At 32.3% G+C, this 13,764-nt stretch overlaps 1 protein-coding gene across 1 annotated transcript in view; it reads right to left on the reverse strand.

The window, feature by feature from the left end:
* Positions 1 to 12,232, reverse strand: part of LOC131663341 (uncharacterized) — a 35,516-nt gene extending 23,284 nt beyond the window's left edge. Inside the window, exon 1 of the mRNA XM_058933701.1 lies at positions 8,992 to 12,232. Within this exon, the coding sequence (XP_058789684.1) occupies positions 8,992 to 12,232 (3,241 nt within the window). The remainder of the gene's footprint in view (positions 1 to 8,991) is intronic.
* Positions 12,233 to 13,764: the final 1,532 nt, after the last annotated feature.

The following is a 13,764-nucleotide window of genomic DNA, read 5'->3' on the forward strand; positions in this document are numbered from 1 at the left end:
CTTTTGCGACGTGTTTAGCCTAAAGTATTACTATAGTCCAAACCTAAATAGGGCGCTATAAATAATACACCTGTAATTTTTAGCTTTATTGAAAAGGAAGCATTCTATCCGCAACGTTCAAAAATGTTTTCTTTACTGTTCTAATTTTTTTTTCATGATAATTTGCTTACTTTTTTCTATTACATTTAAATGTATTGCATATAATTAAAAAAAAAACTATTTTGACATAATATTTTATTTTAATTAATGCTAATCCAATAAAATTCTTTACTTTATGCTTTCGTTACAATTTTTCTGTATGTGCCATAGCATCTGGTAAATTTATGATTTTTAAAATATCTTGTTTAAACATGTGTGTTGACAACAATTTTGAAAATATCTTCGTAAAACTTCTAATAATTGTCTATGGTTATAATATGAATGTGATATTTTATTTCGAATGAGAGTGAATTTTTTAAATAAAAAGACTATGCAATTTATTAAAGTGACATAAAATTTAGTAATGTGATTAATATATATTTTTTGTTTGATATTCAAATTATATCTAGATAATTCACTAAAATAACGGTTCTTACATATGTTATGTTATAAAAAGAAAGCTTTAATTAAATGTAGTAATCAATACGGTTAAATTGTATTTAAATGTTATATGAGGTTTGTAATAAAAAGAAATAATTCATAAAATAATTTTGCCTAAAAGTAATTGTTCAAAAGTAATTCTTATGATAGACAAAAGTTTGATAACAGTTTTCAAACATCGCGCATCGGTATTCGTCCATTAAGAGTCTTGAACTATGTCTACGTTTGCGTTTTTTGCAACGGAATCTTAAAAGACTCACGTTCCTAACCTAAAATAAAGATGTAATTAATGTAATTAATTTACTAATTAATAAGTTTGTTCGATATAACGTTTATCTCCACCTTTTTCATATTAAAAATTTACAAAATCCTTGGAATGGAAATACTTTTATAAATCACGTTGATAGTTATCCGAGTTACTTTGAATTCAATATAATTTAAATAATTTTTTGTAATTGTATGCAATTTTGTCAGAGAAAACTTAATTCACTTGCTAATCGGAATAACAAATTAACTTTTGTTTCGATGAATTATTATAATTACAGTTTCAACATTTATTTGTTGAAACTAAACACTTTTATGGAAAATGATATGAATGTTTTTATACGTGATATATATTCTTAATTGAACAAATTACTTTTTAATAGAAAACTGTATAAAATGTTTCTTGGAATAATTACTAAGATCTGATCTCTAGCTAATGAAGTGTACAAATAAAACAAATAAAAATAATATTTCTTAATAACCGAGGACGAAATTCAGTAGACAACGTTTTTCAAAAGTAAGGTTGCGCTACTGTTATGCAATTGGGATGTTGCAAATAAAGTATTTAGATCTGTAATGTTGTACAACTTCATTAGAGTTGATATTGGGAGTTACAATTATACTGTCCAACGTTGTGGAAAATATAAGAAATGAGTTTGTCGACCAACCGGCACGAAAATTGGCCCCTGCAGTTCTTTACAAATCTGCATAAGTCTATTGATGTGAACGCATGCTTCGAGGCTCGAGCTTGTATTGCAACTGACGGATCTGTCTTGTACAGGCTTTGCTCGACTGAACGAAAACGCGAATCTCGCTTGGCGTCTGCTGCACTATTGTATCGATCAAACGCGTGTCGAGGGCTAAATCCAACTCGTCGCCGTACAAACAAGCTCGAAAAGCGCACGTCGCATGGCCAAAGGCGTTTTCATCAGTCCTCGCGAAAAGAACCTACCCGTCCCGTACGCTACGAACACGCATGTACACATGTGGCCATGTACCAACACGCATACATCGTTGCGGCACACGCCTGTGCCGACGCGAAGTGACTTGCCCGTTTCTCTCCCTCCCTCTTTTTCGCTCTCTCTCTCTCTCTCTCTCTCTGTCTGTCTCTCTTGCTTTCTCTAATCCCGCTGCAAACGTAGGCAGACACGCGATATCGTGGATAGCACGTGGGAAACGCGCGCAGAAGTACACGTCGTCGACAGCGATCAAGTCTCCCTCGATCCGATTCGATGCTATTCAGCCCCGCTGCCGCAGCCGTGGCCGTTTGATGGACAGCGTCAACGATCAGCCCCGCACCTACGCCTTCGCTTCGTGCATCACACGTGGCCTGCTTTCCTCCCTTGTACTGCACTGTGCTTGTACATCAATCCAAGCACGTTTCCCTTGCCATTTCTTTCCTGCTCGTTGACATCTTATTGACGAGCGCTTTCCTCGAAGGCTCTTTTTCCACGACGTATAGCCGTCATTACTCAACGCACTCACCCAGAGTCGCCGTTGCACCCAACGGCCATGTCGTATCGCTGCACCTGCATATGGCTATGCACTTCGTGACTCAACCTAATTACATAATTTTTGATACGGCGCTAACTATCAGCCAATGCATTCGAGATAAAACGATCGAGATCGGCAACAAGTTTCGCCCAGACACTCAAACGTCTTTCCAGTGGCCCCGATAGCAATTTTGATTGCATGAAAAAATGCATCATCTTCGACAATTAGTACGTACTTATCTAGTATTACTGCTAGAGATGCAGGTGGACGACTGAATCGAAGACAGCGCTGCACTATTATACGAACGAGAAAGAAGCAGCAGTAGTTTTGGCAGCGTTAGCTGCACCTTAGTTGCCGAAGGAGACTTGGGCAGAGAAGGGCTTTAATGAGCCAATTTAAATGCATACGATGATCACTTGGCTTGTAAACCTCCTCTTCCTATATTTTCGCTGCCGCAACTGTGCGTGCATGCGTATATAGACTCACAGCTCTTTTCTCTTGCCTCACTCTCTCAAACGTTTCCAGCTTTACGTTAGGCCGAGTTAAGGGATGCCAAAGAGTTCAGCCCTTAGCTTGTAGCTTGCAGCTCGTTGCCCTTTTTTGATCAACTCGCGCTATCTGTGTCGGTACGCTTCTTCTCTTCTTTTATACCCTCCCTTTAATTTTTATTCGACAATATATACCGGGGTACATACAGCTGTCAATTAATAACCTCATCATCGACTAACTGCAGAGAGCACCTTATTGTACTCGATACACGAGTAAAATACTGAGCGATCGATTTCAAAATTTCTCTATCCGATATTCAAAGTTTTTCTTCTTAATGTAGTAATAAAATCGTTCTGTCAAGAATTCACTTGTTAGTCATCCGAATTGCAAATCTGTAATGTGCTTATAGACAAACTATTATTCGGCAAAATATTCTAGTTGAGCTGTGCGGTTTTTATTGCTAGGCCAACATAATGAATTGTAGCAAATCGAGGGGGCGTACGTGACCCCCGTGCACATGGTCACAGCACCACGGCACTTGCGGAATGACAATTCGTACCATCAGTCGTAATGCCATCCGACCAAGTGACACCCACTGCGATCTACTGCCAAGTTTTGACACCCTTTCACGCACTCTTCACTTCCATATTCGCTCTTGAACATCTGTCTTCTTCGTTTATCAATTGTCTCGACAGCCCTCACAACTTGTTTTGCTTATGAGATAGCGACCAGGTCCGATTCTATTTTTTTTCTTACTATCTTTTTCTACTTCTTTTCACGCATATGTTACTTCTAAAATCAACTGTTAGATTTCTTTGCATATTTCGCTATATCAAACTTTTCTTATCTTGTTCTAGTTTAGTTTGCTTTATATATGATACATCTAAATAGATTACGAATACACTTGCAATTCCAAAATATAAGTACATTTATAACAAATTATTTGATATTTGAATACTTTTCTTGTCCGCAAATAAATTAATTTACATATGATAACAAAAAACGACTTAACACATTGTCAGGCTTAACTTTGTATACTGACTAAAACGTTAACAAATATTTATAAGTGGTATTGTAATTGAAACGGCTATCAAAAACGAATAACAAAACGTAAATAAAAATGGTCTTAGATTAAATAAAAATCGATTGATGGTTATTAGCATTCAATTCAGATATAATAAGCTCATATGGCAAAATAATTATTGTTGCTAATGTATCATTTATAATTATTAAGCAAGATTAAAGCAAAGAAGAGAAAAAAATGGTTCACAAACACGTTTAATAAGAGGTGGAAAAAAAAATTGAGAATCGCTTTACAGAATTAAAATTATATTTCTATCGACAAAGTTCATTTCATATAGTTATACACTGAAACTTGAAAATTAAAACTACTTAATTAAATTAAATTGAAAATTAATTAAAATTAAATTTAAAACTTGATTCAAACTACTCCAATGAAACGGAAAATACGATTCTCAACGAACAAACTAGAAAAACAACAAAACTCAAATAGGAGCATGCATGTGTCTATTGCTAATTGAAAGTCCTCAAAGTGTTATTTGCAGGGGAATAGTTATTGCGAAATAAAGAGACATCGACATCGTTTTGAGGAATATATTTTGACACAGCTGCAGTAGCAGCCGTTCCACCATCAACATACCAGATGGACTCTAAAATAATTATCTAAATTTTGAATCCTACCAGGCTATCCCACCATTATCTATAAACAATAAAAAGTGTCCGGTAATCAGTCGAACAGCGTCAGAAATCATGAAAGTACAATGAAAGATACTCCAGCAACATTTTTCACGTTTGCCTCTTCGACCCAAACTCAACACTGTTAACCTAAAAATAAAGAATATCTAAATGAATAAGAAATATTTTGAAGTAAACTAACATATAATAAAATAATAAATAAACAAAAATGTGAAAAAATATATTTATATGCGTAGAGTATAAGAAAGATAGAAAGAAAAAGAGTTGAAGGTACAGAATCAAAATTTAGTGTCGAAAAGCATTAAATTTTTAGATGTTCCCGTGACGGGTTCATGCATGTATGCGTGTGCGAGCAAAACAACTACCTACCTGCTTGCTCGCGAGAAAGAAAAAACCGAAGGTGCGCTCGACTTAAAAGAAAAGGTATAAAATAAGGATAGGGCGTTCCCGTCGGAGTTATTAATGGCTTGACTTGGTTGCTATGGATATCCATAAGTTAACCTCCACCGCCGTCGCTGCCGCTCTTTCCTTCTTTCGTCCTTTCGCCTTTTTATTTCTCTATCGTTACGTTTTTTCTTCTCAATTCTACTGTCCGAAAGAGGGGGAACAGGAGACGGATAGGGAGAAAGATAGCGATATACATAGAGATAGAGATACCTTCTCAAGCCGTTATCTTGCTTTCTTTATTTTACAGTAAGTACTTATAGCCTACCAAAAAGTCGTTAATAGCTATGACAGCCGTATACTATATAATATTTCGATCGGTGAATACGCAGCAGTCTCAAATCGATAACCATTGATTTTCTTAAAAGTTTTTTTGACTAATTTCAGTTCAGAATCAGCATTGACAAGTATTAAAGCTCTATGTTCGAACATTTATTTCCTTCAATGGATGTCCCCAAAACCCTCATCATAATGATCCTGCGATATTATAACTACATAAACAGAAAACTCGTTTTGCAATAATTATTATACCGATCGCTAGTTGCTTTACAAATGAGCGTGCTTACAACTAGCTGCTGCAACAAACAATGATCAGCTTACTTATGTGCGACAATTAATATAATTATGATATAAAAGTGTAGTTTTTAATATAGTTCATAAACAAATATAGTTTAATATGGTTTGCATTCATGCCATAATTTTAAGATACAAATAAGACCCGTATATGTAGAATTCTTCAGCTTTGTGGAATGTTCAAGTGAGAAAGTCGAAGAAAACAATGGAAAAACCGTTGGCGGTCAGCAATAATGGGACGCACGAGATGCAACGGAAAATCGGAAAAAATCTTAACTTCCGAGAACTGGCAAGCTATAGGTGTTGCTTCTCTATGCGTATGCTGTAAGGTGTACACGTGTGCCTATGATGTGCATGTACATGCACATGCACACATACACACACACACGCAGTGTATACATATATATAGTAGTACACTATATATATATATATATATATATATATATATATATCGTATACTTAATCTTTGAAGCGAGACAAATGAGCGGCATTTGTCTACGTCACCTGTCCGTCACAAGCCACGTAACTTTTGCCCGGAGGCACACGAATATCGCTTCGAGCTGAGAAAACAGAGACAGAAAACAAGAGGCCGCCTACAAGGGGCCTCCGCCTTTTCTTTCTTTCTTTTGTGGTGTATCTTGTCTGACTTGCTAAAACTTGTTTTGTTTTTTGTTTACTTTATTTTTTCACTACTCTCATACCTGTCTGCCAAACCTTTCAGCCTTTATAACTAAATCTAACGTACGCATGGGATTTGTCATCCAACCTTTCAGTTAATTTATTATGACCATCGGTTTATTCATAATTTCATGCATAAGTCTTTCGATCAATAGTAAATCCACATTTTTTACAATGTACTTAACGGAAAGTATGTTAAAAAAATGCTAGCTTGTTGATGTGTTATATATTTATATGATTTATGTATAATGCATATTATTGTGTTTGTTCTTTCTCTTGATCGCTCTTTGTATACACGATTCCAATAACCACACTATATTGTACATTTGTAATTATGTCAATTGATATTTTAAAATTGTCAGTGTGAATATGTACATAAATACAACCTACTTTGTTTTGAGTTTCATTATTTAAGAAGACCGTTTTAAAAAATTGAAAATAAAACTTCATCCTATGTACATCGACACAAAGAATTGCAGACATCTATGAATTTTCTGCAGTGTCATCTATTCTTTTCACCGACTTCAAAAAAGAAGATTTTTTATTTGACATAAATTGTTTTATGTATGTTTGCATATATTTTTAAAACGGTTAAAATGATTTCAATGGGGGCGGACCCAGTGAAAAGGGAAACGGTTTGCTGACAATATGGATTTTTTTTCATCATTGACTTGGTTGTAGCATAAGTCTGCGACTAATAGTCAAAAAATGACGTTGCAGTCGGCCTCTTTTCGGAAAAAGTAAGCTATCTTTAAATCTTCTCGTTAAAAATTCTGTAGTAATTAAAATAACAATGAGCCACCACAAAACGAACACATTAATAAATACCCAGTAAATTATAAAGTAAAACCCTAATTTTTTGTTTATTTATCTATTACTGATATTACCATTGTAAAATTTGCTGCAACAGTCATGACGCAATTTATTACTTGTAAACCGGTACGCATGTGTACTCAAAGTATCTTAATTCACGACCTACGGTCAAGTTAACATCAGAATTTCGTTATTCTATCTATTTCTTTTATAACAAATGAACCAAGAGAATATTCGAAAATTAAAATATTTCTATAAGTTATCGTGGAAGGCAAAAAACAAGTTAATCTGTCTTCTACTTTGAAATTAATTGTAAAATAAACTATTAGTTATAACGAACGATGATTTAATTTAGTTTTTTCAAAGGTAGTAAATGCACTTTAATAAAAATACTGTATGAACTAATTTACAGAATTTATTTATATATGACGTATCAATAGAAGCTTGAAAAAGTTATAATGTGAGAACTGCCACCATTAATTCCAATTTTAATCCAACTAGTGTTATTTAGCGCGCTTTGCGCGCTTTTTTTTTTAATGTTTTACTATTATTTATTACATTATTTGAACCTTTTACATGTCAACTTCAAGATTTCAATGGACACGAATAAGTCATGCTGTTTAAAATAGACTACATACGTCAATATTTATTGATGAATAAAAATAGAACATGCACCCATTTTTTCTCAAAAATCGATGAACTTTTACTCATTTCAAGATATATCGGAAAAATTATTCAAAAGATTAATTCGACCTAAGATCAATAATGCTATTATACTATTATACAACACTAAACTTATATATTCAATAGTAGTGATTATGGCTCCAATCTTATATTAGTATGAGTAATACATTTAACATCGTGTACTTTTTGCTGCCACTATGAAAACACCCGTGAATATTCTTCTAATTTAACGGGTTTAATATTTTGATAATTAATTTCCTTTGTTCGCATACGTTTTAATTTAAAATATACAAAAGATAAATATGTAGTCTCTATTTTATTTTTATTCATTCTCTTTTTCTTTCTACCAAATTTTAACACAACGATATTGATTGTAGTATCGGAGATGGTTATAAAATTAACAATTTGTACAAATAATTTCAAAACATAGCGTATTATGTTTTTAAACCAATTTACTAACATATTTCCATTCTTGCAGTTTATTATCCATGTTAATTATTCATAAATTGAATTTATCGCTAAAATAGAAATCTTACACTCTTTGATATATAATAATAATAATATTTCAAAGTATAGGAAAATTCAAAATTTCGCGTTCTATTTTTGCATCAACAAATCACAACGTTGGATGTCAGCAACTCATCGTTTTTTAAAGATACTAGAAACAATGAGCGCGCTACGCGCGCTGTAATTTTTTTCTTTCAAATGTATTGTAATAAAACTATATTTAATAAAAAAGATTTATTTAAAAATAATTTAGAAGTATGCACCACATATTATTCAGTCTCGCATTCATTGACATATTATTGCACGTAAGTACCAAGAATAATTTACAGTCTTCAATTTATTGAAATTTCGATAACTTGCAAATTGTGAATTATTTTTGGTATAGTTCATTATACACGAGATTTTTAACTTTTCTTAACTGTACATAATTTCCTAAGTATATTTTGATAGAATCCCAAGATCGAACTCTGGACATTGCAACATAAAGTTGCCCATGGTTAAATACGTCTCTTCTAAGATCTACAGTCGTTTTATTAAAAGTTTGTCCTTGAGCTTTATTGATTGTCATTGCAAAAGCTAGTTTGATTGGAAATTGTCTTCTCTTAAATGAAAATGGATAATCATTTTCAGAATACAAAGTTATGCGATTTAAAAATACAACTTCGTTAGTTTTATCGCCTGTTAAAATTTTATATTTTATTAAATGGTTTGATAAGTCGATTATTTGCAATCTCGTTCCATTACACAAACCTTCATTAATACTGATATTTCTGATGAGCATTATAATACGATTTTGCCTTAAGCGTAATTCATGAGGAGGTAAACTTGTTGGATTTAAATTGTGCAAATGTTCTGGTAAAATAAGATCGTCTAATTCACCATTGTTATTAACAACGACATCGATGGCAGTGTATATACGTTCAGAATCTTTATTTAATAAGTTAGTAATTTGTTTATTAATGTCGTCTACGTCAACATTTCTAGCCGATAATATAGCGCATTTACACATATCTTGGAACTTGTTTTCTTTCATTAATATACCAAATGTATCATCAATTATGTTAGAAGTTGGTGGAAGTATACAATGTTCAGGAAGATTTACACAATCATTTTGATCATTCAATGTTCCATTGCCAATATCTAATAAAAATTTGGAAAATTCTATTTCATTTGGTAAAACTCTCATGTTTGCAGGTAGTGAAAATTTGGTGAAGTATTTCCAAACTTTACTGTATACAACGCAAAGGCTTAATATTTCACTTCGAGTTCCTCGAACTTTAATTGGCAACAATTGCTTTAAATCTCCTCCTACTATTATAATTTTTCCTCCAAATGGCAAATTATTGTCCATAAAATTTTGTAAAGTTTTATTTACGATTTCTAATGCGTATCTCGGAGCCATTGAAATTTCATCCCAAATAAATACATCAGTTTCTCTTAATATTTGAGCTTCTTGAGATTGTGCTTTGATATTAGAAGAAGAATCTTGAAACAGAGGTACTGGTAAGCCAAAAGTTTTATGTACAGTCTTTCCATTTGGAAGTAATGCATTGCAAGAAGCTGCAATGCCGGTAAATGCCATTGAACATATTTTAATGTTCTCTGAAGTTAATTTATAATATATAGTTTCATAAACGTACGTTTTTCCCGATCCTCCTGGACCATCCATGTAAATGCACCTAGGACCTGTATAATGTAAATTGTGAGCCGCTTCGAAAACTATGTCAACTATTTCTTTTTGTTGAGGATTTAATGTATTATAACGTTGCTGTCCTATATTTGCCATTTGTTCTAAAGATATGTCAGTTCTGTTAACATTTGAAGGATTATTTTCGTTCGATTGATCTGGAATCAAAAATTCGATATCGACTGTTTGGTCCATTGTAGGAAAATCAGCTAAACTACGACCTTCGTTGTTAAGTAAGGTATTGATGTGAGAATAGGCTAATCTGTGACTTATACTTTCTTCGTGGTGACGAGAAAAATTTTCTGACATTGGATTTTTGAAATGATTCCACAGCTCTTCTGGATTAAGTGGTTGGCAATGTATGAGAATTCGGACAAATAAATGACGCAGTCTTTGTGGCATCATCCATTTAGTTCCGTCTTCTAGTGCTAGTTTCCATTCTTCGTCATTTTCGATCAGTCCTAACGCTAGGCAAGCTGCGACGAAAGTGGGGTGTACTGTGTTATCAACGGTTCTCAAGCTTTCAAAACTTACAGCTCCCTTTACATGCAATAATAGCATTCTTAAATGAAATAATTCTAATTGGGTTGGACTGATAGAATACATGCGCCCAATGACATTAAAGTGTTTCTTTCTAGTACTCCATTTACTTATATTGCCATTTTTTTTCTTTATATGTGTAAAATGTTGTGGAATTTCGGAATAGTAATATTGTCTTGCAATTTCATTTTCGAGATTTAGTTTGAAGTAATCTAACAACATACTACTTGCACTATTCAGGGTTTCTAATGTTACAGGGTTATTTGAAATAATGATGGATTGATGATTGGGTAAATGTATAGGTAATCTTATAATAGTATGGCTTTTATCTTGTAATGTTTTACTTAATAAACGATAAACTGATTCAACAGGACCAACATATCGAGTATTTATAAATCGGTAAATCTCATCGTGATAAATCGATACACTATTTTCAGAATCTTGAATAACAACTGTTGCAGCATCATGACCTTTGTATATGTATTTATATAAATATTTTACAGCCATAATACTCGATACTGCTTCAACATTTATGTGGCAATCGAACAATTCTGATAAATGCAAACAATGAGGTACTATCCACCTATTATCAACTTGATGACCATTAGATCGTTGATGTGTATAGCCTGTGTTTCTTCGACGATAATTAGGAAAACCATTTTCATCCATAGTAGTTTCATCTTGAAAACTTTTTGGAAAATTCTTAGAACATTTGTCGTTTTCCATACACCAATCACCACATGGACCATGGACCATGTGTTTTAGAATAATATCATATAATTGTGGATTATTTTCTTTAATTGGAAATTCAGCTGATATAAATTTATCAACAATTTCAGGAGTGGTCCACTTATAACCATTTGCTAATGTTATCAATAAATGCATGTGTGGTAAACCTCGTTTTTGGAATTCTATTACATAAACATAAGCAGCCACTTCACCAAAAAATTTTTTTTTAACAATTAAATCAATTATTCGTTCTTTCTTTAAGTGAAATATTCGTGCTACAATATCTGGTCTATCAGAAGTTTGTTGACCAGGTAAAAGATTTTCTTTAATTTCAGGCCAATTTGGATTACATGTCATTGTAAGAAAAATATCCGGTTTACCTTTTTCATTTACCAAGGCCATAGCATCTTGATAACATTGCTGCATATAACGTGGTGATCCAGTAAACGACGATGGAAGAATAACGGTTTTACCTACTTGTCCGCCAACTTCTTCAGCTGTATTTTGCATGTAATCACTGAGTCCTTTGTAAGTATCAGCTTTCAATTCTTTTTGATGATCTTTACAATATTGGATTCGGTCTTTTTCAACTTTAACGTAACTATCAACTACCCATTGTTGAAATAATCTACCACCCATAATGAAAGGATTAAATTCATCTGGTCTTATGGCCATTCGATGCCTATAATATGCCATTCTGGAGACGCGTTTGACACTATTAACCCGCAATATATCTTTATGCCATCCTTGAGTACCATATGGGTAAAATAACGGATATATCCAAGGTTCAACATTTGGATTCATTGTGCTGACAAATTTTAAATCTTTTGTACGTTTGTTTCTAATCGTTGCATACGATTCTGGAATTTCTCCGTCTGCTGTTGTTGAAAATACAGCAGCAACTTCGTTAACGCGTTGGAAATTGTATCTTCTTCGATCTACATTTGGTTGTAAAGTAAATAACAGCTGCAATTCAGGCTCAGTAAGATTATTATTACCTTCTAATGCTTGTTGTCTTTCAATTTCAACTCTCATCATTTCATAAGATTAAGCAAAAATATTATTTTCACGTATAATTGTATCCAAAGATTTTAAAAGTTCAAAATCTAATGTAGAACTAATCTAATCTAAAACTTAAACGATAATTTAATGCTTCTAATTGATCGACTATAAAAAGTTGTCCGAACGATGGATTTTCTCCTTCATTCGGGTACAATGCTGTATTTATCTGGTAATAAATTTGACCTTGTATTTTGAAACAAAAAGGTCCAGGACGATTAGGTGTAAAATTAAATAAGTTGGCATTTAAAGAAGCAAAAGCTAATGAATTGTTGTAGGATCTAATGTCTTTTATAAATAAGTTTGATTTCGGATTGTTGCCTGTGAATAGTGATTGAAGTTCAGAAGGAAATGTAGGTAAAGGATCTAATAAAGCAGAACCATGGCTACAACAGTCACTGAATGATAAACCTTTATTAGAAATCTTTTCATCTTGAAAATGTTTAGCATTGCAATGTGAACATAGTACATTCATTGGTCCTAAGTAATCTTCGTCTATTCCTGTAGTTCGTACCCTCAATCGGTCTCGAGCTGCTTGACGTCTGTGACGTAAATTTTCTCTATCTCGAAGTCGTTTAGCTTCTTGAAAAATTCGTTGTTCTTCGGGTGTTCGTCTAACTGCTCTAGCAGGCATAATGATTATAGAAAGTGATGATAATAATAGAAATTTGCAGATGTACGATTGATATTACAGGAAAAATTATATTAAAAAATAATGTTAATTTGTATGAAATCTGAATTTTTTATGGAGAGTAATGTATATAGAAACAAACTTCCAAATTAAAAATATGCTAAACTCATTTATCTTAAAATAATTTGTAATATTTAATAGAATTTAGATTAAAATGAGTATTGAACATATAGATGATTTTTTGAAACAGAAAAACAAATAATTGTTGATGTGTAAATATGATATAAAATTAATATTATATTATATATATTATATACAATATCAATGTTTAATGTGTCGAGAAAAGGTTAAAAGTCAATGATTGTAATGGTTATTGCAGTTAAAAAAATTTTTTATTTTTCAAGTTGTGATAATTTTTATAAATCGTTTGATTAAAAAATACTTGTTTTGTTTGCATATGTTTGTCAATTTATTTTTTTTGTTATTGATTTTGTTGTTGCTTTAGTTATTTTCAGTAAGTTTTTGTAAAAGTAAGTTCTTGTAAAAGTAAAGTAATTTTCTAAAAGTAAAGTAATTTTGTAAAAGTAAAGTAAATGTAAGCAGCGTTCCAGGCAATCCTGAAAAAGAAAGAGAAGTAGTTAACAAATTCGTAATTAAAATGCTTTTGTAATTGAAACAATTAATTTCACTTCTGAATACAATGTTTAATTATATTGTAACTGTATTTATTATTACGTAAAAAAATGTTTCCATAAAATTAGTATTACAATATTTAATATTTATTTATTTCGTATATATTATAATGTTTTAATGTATAGGTCACAAAATTCTAAAAAAATAATTTTGATAATATTTGAAAGTATATTACTAAAGTTTT

This window comes from Phymastichus coffea, unplaced genomic scaffold (genome assembly GCF_024137745.1).
Source record: "Phymastichus coffea isolate CEN01 unplaced genomic scaffold, Cenicafe_Pcof_1.1 PCOF00033, whole genome shotgun sequence".
Taxonomy (NCBI): Eukaryota; Metazoa; Arthropoda; class Insecta; order Hymenoptera; family Eulophidae; genus Phymastichus; species Phymastichus coffea.